The following is a 16710-nucleotide window of genomic DNA, read 5'->3' as shown; positions in this document are numbered from 1 at the left end:
GGCGGGTGGCGGGATGGCAGTGGAGTCGGGTCGCTAAGTCTGCAGAGGTCCTGGCTCAAAGGAGGCAGGGCTCTGGTGACCCTGGCTTTCCCAGAAGCCTGGGGGACTTTTGTGCCTATTCTTAGGCCCCACGGCCAAAAAGGAGACTGTGACCTTCCACCAGGGAAGCCCAGACTTGCAGGGGACACAGCAGGAGGCACGGGAAGGGACTGTCCTTGTCTCCTGGAAGGGCCTGAGCTCTGCTCCACGGGAGGGTGGGCTGGGAAACAGGGTTCCTAGTCCAAGGGGAGGCCTGCCCCACTCGGGGCAGGGCTAGGCTGACGGCAGAGGCCTGCTTTCCCCGCTCAAGGCTCAAGAGTAAGGAGGAATCTGCCGGGCGCAGGGGCACACGCCTGTGATCCCAGCAACTCTGGAGGCTGAGGCAGGAGGATTGTAAGTTGGAGACCAGCCTCAGCCACTTAGCAAGACACTAAGCAACTTAGGGAGTCTGGGGATGTGGCTCCGTGGTAGAGCACCCCGGGTTCAATCCTCGGTACCAATAATAATGATCTGATGGAGGAGGGAGAGAGCAGGGGATCCACCAGGAACACGCCCCTCCCTCGGGCCTCTGAGGCTAATGGTGGAGGCCTCCTCCTCCCTTGGGGCTCTAATCCAGGCCATCGGGATGAGCACTCGGGCCTCCCCCTGCCCACCTCCGGGCTGAATCCTAGAAGCAGGGAGCTTCTTCAGGACACACCACAGGTCCCCACCCTGGGACTTCCCTTTACTTGTCAGCCCGAGACCAGAGCCTGGCGGGGGCCGCCCTGCAGAACCAGGCTCACCTGTCGCTCCAGCCCATGACACCACGTGGCCACCGGGCGTCCCAGGTGCGTGCCAGGCTCCTGGGGGCTTTCCACATCTGCCCTCCCCAGGGCCCTGCCCCGGGAAGGACAGGTCCGTCCCCACCGTACAGATGGGGCTCAGAGGGCACACGTCCAAGGCCACGCTGCTGGGACCTGGCAGAGCGGAGGACAGACCCAGTGTGGGTGACCCCGGGCCCTGTCTCCCCAGACGCAGTGAGCCAGACGCGGGCAGGGAGCCTCGGCAGCCACGGCCTGCTCCTGTGACTCAGAGGGGACACTGAGGCACAGGTCAGATGAGCTGACATCCAGGCCGCGGCGGCAGGGTTGGCCCCCGGGAAGCAGACGCTCACCTGGCGTCAGGGAGACCCAAGATGCACGAGGAGCAGCGCCCAGGAAGAAAGGGGGCGTGATGGCAGGGGACCACCAGGCTGGGGACCCCCTTCTGCAGTGTCCCTGACTAAGAGGCTGTGCAGGACACTGTGTCCCCGACTGGCAAGTCAAGGCAGACCTTGAAGGAGCCCCTGGTGGAGGCTGATCTGCCCGCCTGGCAGCCCGGCCACAAGCCCCTTCTGGAAGGGACAGCTGAGCCACTGCCACTCCCGTACCGTATACTCACCATAAAAATATCTCCCATCCACTGGGCCCTCAGAGCACAAGCCTGTGCTGGCAGGTGTCAGCTCATTTTGACCCTCCTGATCACCCCGGGAGGCATGCACTGCTTTGGTCCCCATTTTTAGGTGAGGAAACTGCAGCTCAGAGAGGGCAAGTCACTTGCCCAGGGTCACACAGCTGATAAGTGGAAGAGCTGGAATTGGAACTCAGACCATTTCAGAGTGTCCCGTTCAGAGCTGAGGGTGCTGAGTCCCCTAGCACCACACAGCCTGGCTGTCTCTCCCAGTCATCCTGGGACCCCTCTGTCCTTTCTGTCACCCAACCCTGCTAGACTCCCAGTCACCCACTCAGGGCAGGTTCCGGTCCCACACCCCCTACTCCATCTTCCCCATCTGATCACGGCCGCTGGGGGAGGGGGCCCAGGGGTGTCCTGTCCCAGGCCCTCCACGCTGGGTGTCGCAATCTTCTGACTCAGCGCTGTGCCGGCCCAGGGGGAGGGAGAAGGGGGAGATTAAGACTTGGCTGAGCCCCAGACGGCCGACTCCACTGGGTGCCAGGGCCCAGCAGCTGCCAGGGCCCCAGGGCAGGGCGGAAGCAGGAGGTGCAGCCGCGCTCCAGGAAGCTGGCCTGCCCTCACCACTGGGGTGGGGTGGGCAGGCCTCTGGGCTGGACCCAAGGTGGATGTCCAGCCCAGATCCCAGACAGGAGACTGCATCAGCTGGGCTTGGGTCTCCCTGAGTTGCTTAGGGCCTTGCTGAGTGGCTGAGGCTGGCCTTGAATTAGAGATCCTTCTGCCTCAGCCTCCTAAACTGGCCTCCTGAACCGCTGGGATTGCAGGACTCTGTTTTTCTGTCTGCAGAGTTTGTCTGCTCTCCCTGAGGCTCTGGGGCTGGTTCTTCCATGAGTGACTCTGAAGTCTAACTTTATTCCCTCCTGCTGCAATGGGACGCTCTCCGCCTGCTCAACGGGCCCCCTTCCTCAGCGCAGCAGAGCCCTGCAGAGTGTGCACTGTGGACTGTCCCCGCCGACACGCCCCAGATGCGCAGCCTCTGGGACTAATGGCCAGGGCTCTGGGGCCATTAAAGACCTGGTTTAATGTCTCAGCGCCTCCAGTTCCTCCCGTGAGACCTGGGCAGAGCGACTGCACCCTCCATGGCCTGCCCTGGGTCTGCAGGAGGGAGATTCTGGTTGAATTTTCCTCTCACAAGGTTTGGTGAACTCATTTCCAGTGAGCGCTCGGCCCAGAGTCATCTGTCTAAAAGGGGGACAAGGAGGCCCTGGCAGTGTGGAGGTAGATGGGGCCGTCCAGTCCTTCCACACACTCTCACTTGACCTACTCTGCAATCCTGTGAGGCAAGAGCTGTTTTCGTCCTCAACTGCTAATATCACAGAGGAGACACAGAGAGGGAAAGCTCCCTGCTCAAAGTCACACAGCTAGCCCATGGCTGAGCAGGGGCTATAAGGCCAGTGTCCCTAAGGCCAGCATGTTGAATCCTATTTTTCCCAATGAGTCCTGCTATTGAAGAAAAGGACTGACCGATGTTAACGGTAACAGCATTATCACAGACTATGTTCTCATTATCGTGATGGTGATAACAGCAGCTACTTGCATGGAACACTTTTTCTTTTCTTTTGGTCCTGGGGACTGAACCCAGGGGCATATTACCACTGAGCCACATCCCCAGCCCTTTTATTTTCTCAGTTGGAGAAGGGATCTCATTCAGTGGCCCAGGCTGGCCTTGAACTTGGAACCTCCTGCCTCTGCGCTCTCCACACGTGAGGCCCCCAGGGAGAAGCTTGCTGTCTTGACTTGGGCCCTCTTACAGTTGAGGGAGCTACTGAGGCTCCTTGGGGTCGACTCACCGCTGGAAGTTACCAAGCTCAGGAGCAGGGGACAGGGTCACAGCTACGCTTCAGCGTGCAGCAAGGCAGTGTGAGGCCAGGAACAGAGGCCCCAGGGTCTGATCAGCCCCCATCTTCTCAGCAGGTAAAACTTAGGCCCTTCCTCCCCCAGGAGGAGTTGGAGGGAGCAGGAGAAGATCTGAGTAGATGGAGAGGGCATCCTGCGTGAGGGAAAGTGGTTAGACACCAAGCAGGACTTCCTGGCCTTCTCCAGGAAGTTTCTGGGACTCATCCAGGGACTGCCCCTGGCCTCTGGCAGGGGGCCTCCAGAGCTCAAGAGTCAGAGAGGGGAGACCCTAGTCCTCCCCGCCTGGGGTGCAAGAAGCCAGGGGGGAAGGATGGGGTAGCCATCCTGGTTCCACATCCTCCATTCCCGACACTGGAGGGAGGCTGCTATGGGAGCCGGGACTTTCCTGAGCAGCAGAAGATTCTGGGAAATCAGAGACAGCTGCAGGGCGGGGCTGACTCCGGCCTCCCTTCCCTTCCCTCCCCTTGGTCCCCGCCGGGTCCCTAGGCAGGCCTCCTTTCCCCTTCCCCGGCCCCCCAGGATGCCCCTCAGCCTCTCCCTGGACCCTCGGATCTCCTCCCTCGCATCTCCGCCTCCCTCAGGGCAGCCTCCACTCCCCCTCCAAGTGTCCTCTTCTTTCAGCCACCTCTGTCCCCACTCTCTCCTCCCTCAGAACCGCTTTTAGTCCTTCCCAGATTTCTGCAGACTGTGTGGCCTCCGACCCGAACCTCGCAGATCCCCTTCCTTCAGACCCCCCCCAACACCCTCCTGCCCCTCATCTATCTGCAGAGACGGGGCTGTCAGCACTGTCTCCCTGGCCCTCCCAAGTCCCTCCGCACCAAGTGGAGACTCTGCCTTCTCCAGTCCTGCCTGGGCCGAGCCATTGCCCTGATTCCCCCAGGAAGACAGCGTTAAGTGGGGAAACCGAGGTGTCCTTCCCACCCCCTCTCAGGGTCACCACCCTAAAACAAGGACTGTGGCCTCAGCTTCCCTTTTGCACCCTGGGCAGCCCTCGGCACCCCATACCCTCCTGAGTTCGAGGCCCCTGGGAGGCCTGGGTGGGGCAGCCTAGCTTTTCTGCTCGGTCCCAGTCCCCTCCCTTGCTGTAGCCCCAGGTCACGCCAGCAGGCCCCCCGGTTGACATCAGCCCTATTTTCCAGAACAAACTGAGTCTCAAGAGAAGGGCAGAGCTTGTCTTAGGGCCAGGAGAACGGGTGAATGTGAGATTCGAACCCAGGTCTGCGGCCCTGACCTTGACAGCGCTGAGGGGGCATCGAGCCACCGACAGAGAGAGGAGGGACACGGGGCGAGGCCTCTGCCCACAGCTCCTCCTGGCACCTGGGTTGACTACTCATCGAGGTGGGGCTCCAGCCGGCCAAAGTCCCTTCCTGGGGATCAGGGCCCCACGCCTCCTTTTAGGGACCCAGAGACAGAGACAGAGATCAGGACCCAAAGAGGAACAGAGGGCAGAGCCGTCGAGGGAAGCCAGGGGAGTTGCAGGGACACCACAAGAGCTGGGCGAGGACCCGGAGACCCCGAATGCTCTCTGGGCAGGTCTGGGGTGCAGTCCCCATTTCCCCGCCCCCTGGGTCCCTAAAGCCTCCCCTCCACCTCCTGTGACTCAGTGACCCGGACTCAACCCCAGCGGCGGCCCCGCCCCCGGGGAAATCCGGGAAAGCCCCGCGCGCCGAGGCCCCGCCCCGAAGCGGGCAGAGGGAGGGGCGGGGCCGCGAGGGGCGGGGCCTTGAGGGGCGGGGCCGCGAGCCGCTCTGAGTCAGCGCCCAACCCGCTGGGCCTGTTCCCCACCCACCAGCCTCTCCCTGGCAGCCGGGGAGTGGGGAGAAGGGATCAAATTGAAGCCCCCTCCCGGGTCCTGGCCCTGGCCGCTCCAATGGCCCGAGGGCTTCCCCGTGCCCCTCGCCATCTGTCTCTCTTCTCTGCGCTCGTCTCCAAGTCTCTTTCTGAGCTTCTGGGATTCCCTGAGCTCCGCCCGGTGCCCGCGGGTCCTGGCTGGGTGCAGGGACCCCACAAGGAAAGACATATTCAGGGTTTCTGTGCCCACCCACCGCCAACCCCAGACCTCCTCTGTGAGGCCCGTGAGGAGGCCGGGATGGCAGGGGATGCAGACGGTAGCTGGTGCTGGAGCTCCTGTCCAGGGCCGGTCCCTCCCAGCCTTGGGGACGTCTCTTCCCTCCCGCAAAGAAGGAAACGGTTCAGAAAGGGGAAGCACCCGGTCAAGGTCACCCAGGGAGGAATTGGGAATGGGGATTCGAACCCGTGTCCTGGCGACCCCGGGGCCTCCAGGAATTGCGTCCCGGGGGACAGAGAAGCAGACAGCAACAGAGACAGGGAGGGGACACAGAGAGACCACAGAAAAAGGCTGAGCCGGTGAGAACAGAGACGGGAGAGGAGGTGGCGCTGGGACACCTGCATTCAGACAAGTCAGGAGGCCAGAGGCAGCAGCAGGAACCGCGGGAGCGGCGGCGGCAGGGGAGGGGACGGGTTGGCCCCGCCTCCGCCGAGTCCCAGCGCCGGGCGCCGCGGGCCGAGGGGCGGGCGCGGCGGGCAGGCAGCCGGCGGCGGGAGCGGCGCGGGTCCAGGAAACCCCTGGGGCGGACGGGTGGCCCCGGGGGGGCCGGGGGCGGGGAGGCGGGCGCCCGGCACCGCCCCGGCCGACAAAAGTCCCTTCAGTTCAGCCGGCGGCAGGGGAAGTCCCGGCGCCCGGCGAAACCACCCTCCCGTGCAGCCGAGCCCAGCAGCCGCGCTCCTGCCGCCCGCTCCGGCGGCCCCATGCCCCGATGCCCCGCGGGGGCCATGGACGAGGGGCCCGTGGACCTTCGCACCCGACCCAAGGCCACCGTGCCCGCCGGCGCCGCGCTGCCGCTCCGCAAGCGCCCCCTGCGCGATCCCTCCCCGGAGCCCGCTGCCCCCCGCGCCACCGCCGGCCCCGCGGTCCCCCCGGACCCCCTGCGCGGCGGCTGCAGCGCGCCGGCCCTCCCTGGGCTCCCCCACGGCCTGCCCAGGCCAGAGGCGCTTTACTACCCGGGTGAGTGGCTCCCCCGCGGGTCCGGGCCAGGTCCGGGCCACCCAGAGCATAGACTCATAGATCCAGGAGAAAGAGCCGGGACTCGAATACATGGGGTTCCGGGTAGCTGGGAGACGGGAACCTGAGGACCCAGGAACACAGACATGAGATCATCAGGGGACAGCAGCGCCAGGGGACCAAGATATGAAGTTTCCCAGGGAGCTGAAGGTCAGGGGGCCCTGGGAACAGAGCCCAGGGGCCAAGTGGCACAGATAATGGGAAGCCAGGAGACAGCGTCCAGAGGTGCAGATATGGGGTGTCAGGGAATCGGGACAGAGTCTGCTTCCCAGAGACACGAATTATAAAACTCTTTAAGAACTAGATATATGCGGGCACAGCCGCTGTTCTGCAAAACCAGCTCCTGCAGGCTTAGGCCAAGGATGGCAAGTTCCAGGTCAATCTGGGCAAGTTAGGGAGACCCTGTCTCAAATTCAAAAGAACTGAAGATGGAGGGTGGTGGTAGAGGTCTTACCTAGCTCACAGGAGGCCCTGGGTTTGATCCCTGGCACCGTGAGCAAAACAAAACAAAATAAAGCAGATATCTAGGGTTATAGCATCCCCTACTCGGGCCTGAGAAACTAGGCATCTAGATATGTGAAGTCAAAGGGACTCAAGGGAACCGAGACTTGGTTTTTAAGAAGACTGGTATTAGGGACCCTAGGATGTTAAAATCTCAAATGACCAACATAGCAGCGGCCTGGGAACTGGGAAAACAGAGTTGGGGTCCAAGCACACCAATGTCTGGGACTACAAGGTTCCAAGGGAAAAAACTGGAGTTTCAAGGTCCCAGATACCAGGAACCAAGGGACGGAGATCCAGGGTTCTGGGCACCGGGTTATACGCAGCCACAAGTGATCAGGGCTCTATTGGAGGTCATGAGGTCAGGTGGTGGAGATAGCAGGGTGTCAGTGACTGAGGATTCTAGGGATGGGTGGTATGTACCAAGGAATTCTGGGACTCGGGATTCAAGAGTGTCTGAATGGAGGATTTAGGGCCCCAAGACCTGGTTGTGGAGATGAGAGAACCTGGAAACTTTGGATTCAGGAAGGGGACCCAAGCATCAACAGACAGCAGAGAAAATCATACACCATTCTGTTCATCCCACATCTCCAGGAAGGGGTGTCTCCTGCCACAGCCACCTTACCATGCCCAGGGGACCCCCCCACAAAGCTGCTGAGAACCTATCTCTAGGGCCCCAGATTCTTACCCAGTTTCCGAACCTTCCACCTGATCAGTGCAGCAGGACTTCAGCAATTCATTGGGAGACCCGTCTCTGCCTCTGGGCTTTTCCCATTCCCTGGGTGAGCACCCAGGCCTCAGTTTTCCCATCTGTGCCATGGGTCGATGTGGATTTGCCTGCTGCCCTGGTCCCTTTCAACATGGAGCTGCCCCCCTCAGACCCTCCTTTCTTCCCAATTCCAAACTTCATCCATTGTTTAACCTCTCTTGGCCACAAAGTTACTCAGGGAACGGGCCCTGGGGTCCCCTGCTGGGTGATGACCAGGGCTTCATCAGCCCTTAAGGGATTCTGCTAGGAGACAGAGGCCAGGAACACTAAAAATGAGTGGCGATGCAAGTGATCAGGACTGGGGAGTGGGCAGGCTGCAGGAGCCCAGAAGAGGGGTGGGGAAGAGAGGCGGGGCTTGGGGCTAGCAGACCCAGTTTGAGGTGCACAGGGTTGTGGAGGGAGGGCAAGGACATGCAGGGGGGAAGGCCTGGGGCAGGGGCCGGCTGAGGGTCTGTGGGCTTGGCCTCACCCATCCTTCCTTTGTCCCCTTGTCCAGGACCTCTACTGCCTTTGTACTCCACCCCACCTATGAGCCCCCCTTTTCCTCTGCTGAACCTGCCTACACCCCTGTACCCCATGATGTGCTCCATGGAACACCCCCTGTCAGCCGACATTGCCATGGCCACCCGTGCAGATGAGGACGGAGACACGTGAGTGACAGTCCCTGTGGATGGGAGGAGAGCCGGGAAGTCAGCCTTCCTCAAACTGGGCACTTAGGTTTGGACCTCAGCTGGATCCCGCATCCTCTGTTGGCTGTGTGACCTTGAGCAAGCCCTTCCCACTCTGAGCTTTAGCTACCTCTGAAAACACTGGGTATAGGAAGAGCACCTCCCTGTGCGAGAAGTGGTCTGGATCCCCGGCCACCAAAGCTGGGGACTGAAGCCAGGGCCTCATGCATGCCAAACCCGCACTCTACCAGTGAGCTATACTTCTGGCTCCCAAAAACTTTATCACAATCCCAAAATGAGAAATATATTTGATTGGTTTCCTACATCAATGTTACATGTGAACAAAGCTCTAGCCCTGGGCCTGATACGCTCTGTGTTCAATGTTATTGTCATACAGAGGCACAGGCCTGCCGCCCCCAGAAGCAGAGGAGGCTGAGGCAGGAGGATCTCCGGAACTTAGCAAGACCCTGTCTCTAAATAAAATACAAAACAGGGCTGAGGATGTGGCTCAGTGGTCCAGTGCCCTTGAGTTTAATTCCTGGTATATAAAAAAAAAAAGGGCTGGGGATGTAACTCAATGGTAGAGCACTTGCCCAGCATGCTTGACGCCTGTGTTAGATACCAGTATTGCAAAAAAAAAAAAAAAAAAAAAAAAAATTAGTACTTTATTTGTACTTTATCTCAAAACCAGTGTGTGTGCATACACACACACACACACACACACACACACACAAACGGACATAAATTTGCAATAAAAATTGCACAAAATGAAACAATCTCCCCTCCCCCCACTGCACAGGACCCACTTTGATCTTTTCTGTTCTACTCTGCTTCATTGTCTCATGATCCTGACCCACTACATTAACTTGGCAGTCCCCTAAGGTGATTTCAAAGTCCCCTGGCTTGTCACCTGCAGCTTGAAGCAGTGCTCCTGAGGCTACTGAGGATCCTGCATGGGAGATTTTAGCCCTGTGCCTAACACATACTGAGCACTCGGGCCATTGACCATCATGATCATCCTTACTCAGTCAATTGAGCTTGAACTTCAGTTGAGTGCTTTCTCATCCCATGGTGCCTCAGTCTCCCCCTCGTAAAATCAGGCGTCAGAAGTGTGGAAGGTTCTTTGTGAAGAAGAAATGAGATGATTTATTGAAAGTACTTATGTGGAAACTGGCCTGTTTGTGCAGAGAAGGGCCCACTGGTGACTTACATTCCCAAGCCTCCGTTTCCCAGTTTGGAAACCAGCCCTCCCTGTTACACCTAGCACAGTTAGGATTCAGTACAACACGGGTCCCACACAGAGCAGGCAGAACAGGGCTGGCCAAGGAGTCCGCGATCCATATTTAGGAGTGGGTAGGTTGGAACAGGATCCCGGCTTGCTGTAGGCCATCCAAGTGGGCCCAAGCAGGAGAAGGTGCCAGAGATAGATAAAGGACTCCATCCAACCCAGCTCCCTCCAACTCTGGGAACCCGCGGGGGTCACTGTGAAGCAGGTTTCATTTGTCTCTGTCCCCAGGGGTGAGCTGTTTGTGGCCTGGTGGCAGAGAGCAGGCAAGAGACCACAGGGCCCAGCAGTCTCCAGCCCCAGCCCTGCACCCCTCCCCTCCCCCCTCCCTCTCCCCCAACGCAAACACTTCTGCCTCAGCTGCCTGCAGGGGGAAATCCCTTCCCGCAGAACTTGACCGCAGCCCAGCTGCTCTGCCTCCCCCACGTCAGCACCCTTCACTCGCTCGCAGCCTCCCCCCTCCTGGCGCTCCCTCCAACCTTAACCCCTTCCGCTGGGGCTGAGACTTTACCGGAACGGGCAGCTGGAGCGGCCCCAGCCTGCGCCACCAACCCCACCTCACACAGGCGGGGGAGGGCGGTGGGGGCAAAGCGGGCTGCGGAGGCTAAGACTGAGCCCCAAGCAAAGCTGGAGGCTGGGCTTTTGGCTCCTGGAGAGGGACCAACAGCATCTGGACCCCCCACCAGGGTGGGGATGAGGAGCTAGAAGTCCAGGGCAGGGCGGGGAGGGACATGCTCAGTGTCTTGGAGGACAGAAGTTGGGATCTTGTATTCCTTGATCATCAAGGGGGTAGGGAACCAGATCAGGGGCAGCTTGGGGATCTGGAGCTCAGAGAGGTCTTAGGGGCAGGAGGGCTGCCTTTATTTACGGGGCTCATTGTTCGAAAATTAAGAATTTCATGACAGCGACAGCAGAATGTTCCACTCAGTGCCAGACCCTGTGCAGCTGCACAGTCGCACAGGCGCCAGTGAAACGGGTCGTGCCTAGGGGCCTGGAAGCCCCAGAGAAGCAAAGGTTGGCAGTGGTATTCCTAGGTCCCCAAGGGGGCATGGAAAGGAGGGGCAACTTGGGGACTTAGCGCTCAGAGGGAGCCCTTATTCTTAAAGGAGAGTCATGACAGCACTGTTTTCCTTGCTCCGAGAGCTCTTGGGGGTGGATGCCAGGATATGGGGGACAGGGAGCCAACTGGAATCTGAGCCCGGTAGGGTGGAGTTCCGGAGGGGTCCCCAGGCTGGAGGATTCGGGGATCTGTTCCCCAGAAGAGCTCACTCCCCTTGGCTTGGACTCTCCCCTCCCCCGCCCCATTCGAGGATGGAAGTTGGGGTGGCAGGGTAGATCCCCGGAGGGACCGGCTTCCCTCCCCCGGGAGCAGGAAGCGGAGCCCCGCCCAGCAGACCTGTTACTGGAAGTCCGAGGGCTGGGCCGCCCCTCCCGTCCCCACTTCCTCCAGCCCCGCCCCACCCCCTGCGGCCCGCGCGTTTATGGGAACTCAGGCCTGGACGGTTTCTGTGAAATCATCGCTCCCTCTGCCCTCACTTAACCCCGCGGGCCGGGCCGAAGAGGGACCCGAGCAGGGCGTCCTGGAGATGTGGAGAACCAAGGTTTCTGGGGACCCCTGGCCGAGGTCCAACCCTTTCCCCAGTATTTTCTGTTTAAATTTTTTTGTCATGGATCGGAATCCAGGTTTGGGAATTCACCTGCAAAATGGGGTCCCGGCAGGGACGGTACTTTGCAAGGGGAAATGGGGCTCCTCCGGGTTACGTGACTTGCCCTCACCCACCAGTAGGGAGCGCTGCAGTCCAAAATGCACCCGGGGCAGGTCGAGTTCCCAAAGGCCTGCTAGGCCCCAGCATTTCGGCATTTCCAACAGAATCGCCTGGGAAACTAGTTTCGACAGGGGATTCTGGGCGCACAATGCGCCCTTGGGGGAGCTGCTGTCTGCCTGCCTGAGCAAGGCCCCGATTAGTAAGCGGCAGGGGTGGGTGCGAAAGTGCTCGCTCTAGTAAGTGGACTTTAAGTAAAGGTCATGTAGGCGTAGGCGGCGTGCAGTCAACCCTGCGCCCTCCACTCGATTCCCCATTCCGTGCAAACCAATGCACACGCACAAATCCACATGCACCGTCGCCTCAAATTGCTCTCTGTTCTCAATGGCAGGTTGTGATCTTGGGAAGTGAGCAGGAGGTTCATTGGGGAGTCTCCCCAGATCACCCCCCGCCCTGGGATGAAGGAAATGGGTCTGGCAGGGGGAGAGGTGGAGCTCTGTGCAGTCTCAGCTGTTGCTGAAGCTCAAGGGCCTTCAGAGCTGGGCCTGGAGGCCGGTCCTGCTGAGCCACAGTGGCCCATCACTGGCTGTCACCGCACTGCAGCGGCCAGCCCCACTTCCGGTGGGGAGTGACCTTGGGCAGGCAGCCCTCTTGAGATGAGTGAGGGTAGTTCCCAGGTTATCTGAAACCCAAAAACTTCCCCCAAACTGGGGCAATTAGTCCTTCAACCTGGAAAAGGATTCTGGACTTCAGAGCCCAGCTCCAAAGCCATGACCCCATCCCACCTGCTTCTCCCGCTTTAGTCAAATCCTGTGCTCCACACAGCCCACCCCTGAGTCTCTTGTGGAGGTTGAACTTGGGCAGAGAGCTTTATAGCATCAAGGTCACCCCTTCTCATTTCACAGAGGCCGGAGAGGGATAGGAAGTTTCAGGAAGGTCAGGGTGATCACTGACGTGGATTCATGTCCCAGCGCAGGTTCACAGAGCTCCTGTTCAAGTTAGGTGTTTCCTAAGCCCTGGACAATGGAGGAGCATGCAGATGCCCTGCCCTGGTGGAGCTGACATTCTAGCATGGTGATTCAGACAGGAAACAAGTACTGTAGACTACAGCATGCTAGGCCGTGATGTGGGGGGAAATAAGGCAAGGGAGGTGAGTGAATAGCTGCTGAACCACTTTAGCAGAGGCCCCAAGGGGAGTGAGCCCTGCAGGTATCTGGAGAAAGCTGTTCCAAAGGAAAGAGCCAGTGCAAAGGCCCAGAGGCCAGCATCTTTTTTTTTTTTAATTTTTATTGTTGATTGTTCAAAATATTACATAGTTCTTGACATATCATATTTCACACATTTGATTCAAGTGGGTTATGAACTCCCATTTTTACCCTGGCCAGCATCTTGATATGTCTGAGGAGCATAGCGTGGAGGCCTGTGTGCACAGGGCAAAGCAAAGCGAGGAGAGTGCAACAGATGGAAACAGAAAAATCAAATGAGCCAGGCGTGGTGGCGCATGCCCATAATCCCAGCAACTCTGGAGGCTGAGACGGGAGGATCGAAAGTTCAGAGCCTGCCTCAGCAATTTAGCGAGGCCCTGTGCAACTTAGCAAGATCCTATCTCAGAATAAAATTTTAAAAGGGCTGGGATGTGGTTCTGTGGTAGAGCACTTGCCTGGCATGTGTGAGACCCTGAGTTCTCTCAATTAGTCCTTCAATCTCCAGAAAAGAAAAAGGAGGGGAAAGGATTCCTTTGGCTGGGACAAACAGCGGAGCAGGGAGGCAAGCAGGAGGGGACTAATAGTCCATAAGGTGGTGGAACCAGGGGGAGGGGAAGGGGGAGGTGTGCTGGGATCCAGGGATACTCCCAAAGTGTCCAATACATACTGGAATTAGCACTTCCAACAGTGGGGTGCGGTGACCCCTAATGTCTGTGGTTGCCTCCTGCCTCACCCCTCAGGCCTCTGCATATTGCCGTGGTGCAGGCTAATCTACCGGCAGTGCATCAGCTGGTCAGCCTTTTCCAGCATGGGGGCAGGGAGCTGGACATCTACAACAACCTGCGGCAGGTGAGGCCCGGCTGGGGAAGGAGCATCTGGGGATCAAGGGTGGAGGAGGTACTCCAGACTCCTGGTTCCTGAGAAGGATCTAGGGTCATAGAGGTTTGTTCTGAGGAGGGAGGGGACCGAAGGACCCGGATTCCTCAGTGAGGGAGGAGTGGCTAGCAGCTCAGAACCCAAGTCCTGGGGAAAGGGGAGGTTGGAGGCCCAGACCTCTGCGGGGGGGGGGGGGCCCTACCTGTCCCTCATGGTCACTGTTCCCCAGACACCCCTCCACCTGGCTGTGATTACCACATTACCGTCTGTGGTCCGGCTCCTGGTGACAGCTGGTGCCAGCCCCATGGCGCTGGACCGTCATGGCCAGACCGCAGCCCACCTGGCGTGTGAACACCGCAGCCCCACCTGCCTCCGGGCCCTGCTGGACAGCGCAGCCCCAGGCACTGTGGACCTAGAGGCCCGCAACTACGACGGTGAGTCCCTACAGCGGGGCAGGGTGGGGCTGTGCTGTCTACCTGGAGCCATCTGAGGCTTCAAAACTCCAGGCCCGGGTTTGACTGAGCCTCCCCTTCCCTCAGGGCTCACCGCCCTGCACGTGGCCGTGAACACCCAGTGCCACGAGGCCGTGCTGCTCTTGCTGGAGCGCGGCGCGGACATCGACGCGGTGGTGAGCGGGCCAGGCGCAGGGGGCGGGGCCTTGGAGGGGAGGGGCAAGGGGCGGGGCTGCGGCGGGCGAGCCCGGGTGGGTGGGATTTAGAGCATCTAACTGGGTAGGGAGACGCGACCCAGCTGCTGGGCCGGGCCGGGGGCTCCTGCGCAGAACTTGAAGACTAAGACCTTCCCGCCCCTTCGCAGGACATTAAGAGCGGCCGCTCGCCGCTCATCCACGCCGTGGAGAACAACAGCCTGAGCATGGTCCAGCTGCTGCTGCAGGTGGGCAGAGCCCCGGGCTTGGCTTCTCCAGCCACCCTCCACCCGCTCTCGGACCCCAGCCTGGACGTCGCTCTCGCTCCAGCGCTGACCCAACTCTGGCTCTGGCTCTTGCTGCGTTTCCAGCCTGACCTTCCTTCTAGGCCTCGTCCTAACCCTCCGACCTCGTTCCCCTGCCTGCCAGCTTGACCCTGCGTCTCGCCCTCCTCCTGCTCCTCCGCGGCCTGGGCCCTGGCTGCGATGGCTGCGATCGCCTTGCTGACACGGCCTTCCGGCTTTGGCTCTGTCCCCGCGCTGTCCTTCCACGACGACTCCATCCACAATCCGGCCCCGACGGGCGACCCTTCCCTTCTCTGACTCTGCTCCTACGTCCGCCAGGCCACGGCGTCTAGCGGCGGTGGATGCCGCGCCGCCTGCCCCCGTGGCCGGTCCTTGGTTCTAGTTCGCACCCTTCTATGACCCCAGCCGCGATCTAGACCCGCGCCAGGTTCTGGCTCGGGACTCGGCCCCGATCCCAGATCCGACCCGCCCCTCGCCCTGGCCTCGCCCTGGCCTGGGCTGCCCTCGAGGGTGCTGACCCGACCCACTGTCCCGCCCCCAGCACGGCGCCAACGTGAACGCGCAGATGTACTCGGGCAGCTCCGCGCTGCACTCGGCGTCCGGCCGCGGGCTCCTGCCACTGGTGCGCACTCTGGTCCGCAGCGGCGCAGACAGCGGCCTCAAGAACTGCCACAACGACACGCCGCTCATGGTGGCGCGCAGCCGCCGGGTGAGTGCGCGCAGGCGTGGGGAGCGTTGGACCTGAAGCGCGTGTGGCTGCGCCGTCCTGGGGAGGGGCGTGTCCCGAACTCTTGACCTGTGAGGGTGCCAGGGCGCGGGGGACGAGTGCTGCAGGGGCGCCCCGGGTGTGCGCGCGGGGGTGGGGGGTCTCTAGATGAAAAACTGAGGCACCAAGAAAGGAAGTGCCAGCCCGCTTTCTGCTGGGGACAGAGGTGATCACGTGGGACAGTGCCCATTGGCAGACCCAGGAGCAGGCGGGCAGCTGGAGGGCGGGCAGTGAGGTCTTGTGGTGACCCCCGTCTCCCCACAGGTCATCGACATCCTGAGGGGGAAGGCCAGCCGGGCTGCCTCCGCATCGCAGCCTGAGCCCTCCCCCGACCGAAGTGCCACCACCTCCCCAGAGAGCGGCAGCCGCCTCAGCTCCAACGGTGAGAGCCCTGCTCCCCACCCGCAGCCCCAGGGGCCCAGGGGTTGTCAACCCCCTTCTTTCCTGGGCCCAGCTCACCGCCCTCCCCTCTTCTCCCTGCTCCTTCCACAGGCCTTCTGTCTGCGTCGCCATGCTCCTCGCCCGCCCCTTCTCCTCCCAAGGACGCCCCTGGATTCACCCTGGCTCCCCCCAATTTCTTTCTTCCTCCTCTCTCTCCCCCAGCCTTAATGCCCTTTCCGGGGGTCCTCCGAGGCCCTGGCCGGCCCGTGCCTCCCTCCCCAGCCCCAGGAGGCAGCTGAGAGGGATGGGGGGGCAGGTGTCGGACTCTTATGAGGAGGGGCCTCCCTGTCCTGGGGGGTCAACCCTTCTGGAAACTGTGAAGATCTCACTCTGCTCCCCCCAATCCTCGGGACCAGGATTTGCACCAAGGCACATGCACCTACCCTTGAGTCCCCTCTTCTGTTCATAGATATTTCCCCGTGGGGCACCCCCAGGATTCTCACCCCCATTATTCTCAGGCACTAGCCCCCTGTCCGAATTCCACCCAAATGTTCATTTCCTTGCACCGCCCAGAGGCTGGTGGAACCAGGGACAGCGGCTCCCCACCCCACTTCCATCCAGATGCTAGCGGGAGGGAGAGGGCTCTCAGGCGGCACTGACGACAATGTAAATTATTAGGCGTTTGGTTTCTTTTGTAATAAACTATTTTTGTATCATAATCCTTCCTTGGCCAGATAGCTGTCACCAGGAGATCTAGGGTAAATGCGTGTGTGTGTGTGTGTGTGTGTGCGCCTCTGGATGCTGTGAGTGACGTCAGGAGTCTCAGACTGTCGTGTGTGTGGCACCTCGACCTCGTTAGGTTTGATCATGAGTCATGTTACTGTGCCTTTGTCTCCACATCTTCCCAGGGCACCCTGCCAGACTCCTTGGTTGCCTGGTGTCTGTTTCTGAAGGACTCTGCAGTTCCTTCCTGGGTGTGAGGGTGGTGTAAGTGTCCCCAACACTGAGGCCTGGGGCGTCATGCACCTGACTGCCTCGGGGGCTGTGACTGTGGACCCCCCCACGATGTCTGCTCTGAC

The 16710-nt window shown here is 60.4% G+C and overlaps 1 protein-coding gene across 3 annotated transcripts; it reads left to right on the top strand.

The window, feature by feature from the left end:
- The first annotated feature begins 5609 nt into the window (after nucleotides 1-5609).
- Nucleotides 5610-16350, top strand: Bcl3 (BCL3 transcription coactivator). Of its 3 annotated transcripts, none has more exons than XM_077105709.1 (9): nucleotides 5610-5751; nucleotides 8233-8386; nucleotides 13398-13506; nucleotides 13763-13967; nucleotides 14073-14161; nucleotides 14350-14427; nucleotides 15026-15193; nucleotides 15515-15632; nucleotides 15743-16350. In XM_077105709.1, exons 2-9 carry the CDS (start codon nucleotides 8265-8267, stop codon nucleotides 15928-15930), a joined length of 1077 nt encoding a protein of 358 aa, XP_076961824.1. In that variant the 5' UTR covers nucleotides 5610-5751; nucleotides 8233-8264; the 3' UTR covers nucleotides 15931-16350. The 3 variants fall into 3 exon arrangements, with proteins under 3 accessions (XP_076961824.1, XP_076694019.1, XP_076961823.1); XM_076837904.2 differs by lacking the exon at nucleotides 5610-5751 and adding an exon at nucleotides 5958-6409; XM_077105708.1 differs by lacking the exons at nucleotides 5610-5751; nucleotides 8233-8386 and adding an exon at nucleotides 10447-11313.
- The last annotated feature ends 360 nt before the right edge of the window (nucleotides 16351-16710 follow it).

Source organism: Callospermophilus lateralis, chromosome 18 (assembly GCF_048772815.1).
Source record: "Callospermophilus lateralis isolate mCalLat2 chromosome 18, mCalLat2.hap1, whole genome shotgun sequence".
NCBI lineage: Eukaryota > Metazoa > Chordata > Mammalia > Rodentia > Sciuridae > Callospermophilus > Callospermophilus lateralis.
This window is presented reverse-complemented; position numbering and strand designations above follow the sequence as displayed.

Coding starts and splice junctions, on each gene's coding strand:
- Bcl3 (XM_076837904.2), top strand. CDS start 6,154: ATGCCCCGATGCCCCGCGGGGGCCATGGACGAGGGGCCCGTGGACCTT. Junction 13,507..13,762: donor TCTACAACAACCTGCGGCAG/GTGAGGCCCGGC, acceptor ACTGTTCCCCAG/ACACCCCTCCACCTGGCTGT. Junction 14,428..15,025: donor TGGTCCAGCTGCTGCTGCAG/GTGGGCAGAGCC, acceptor TCCCGCCCCCAG/CACGGCGCCAACGTGAACGC.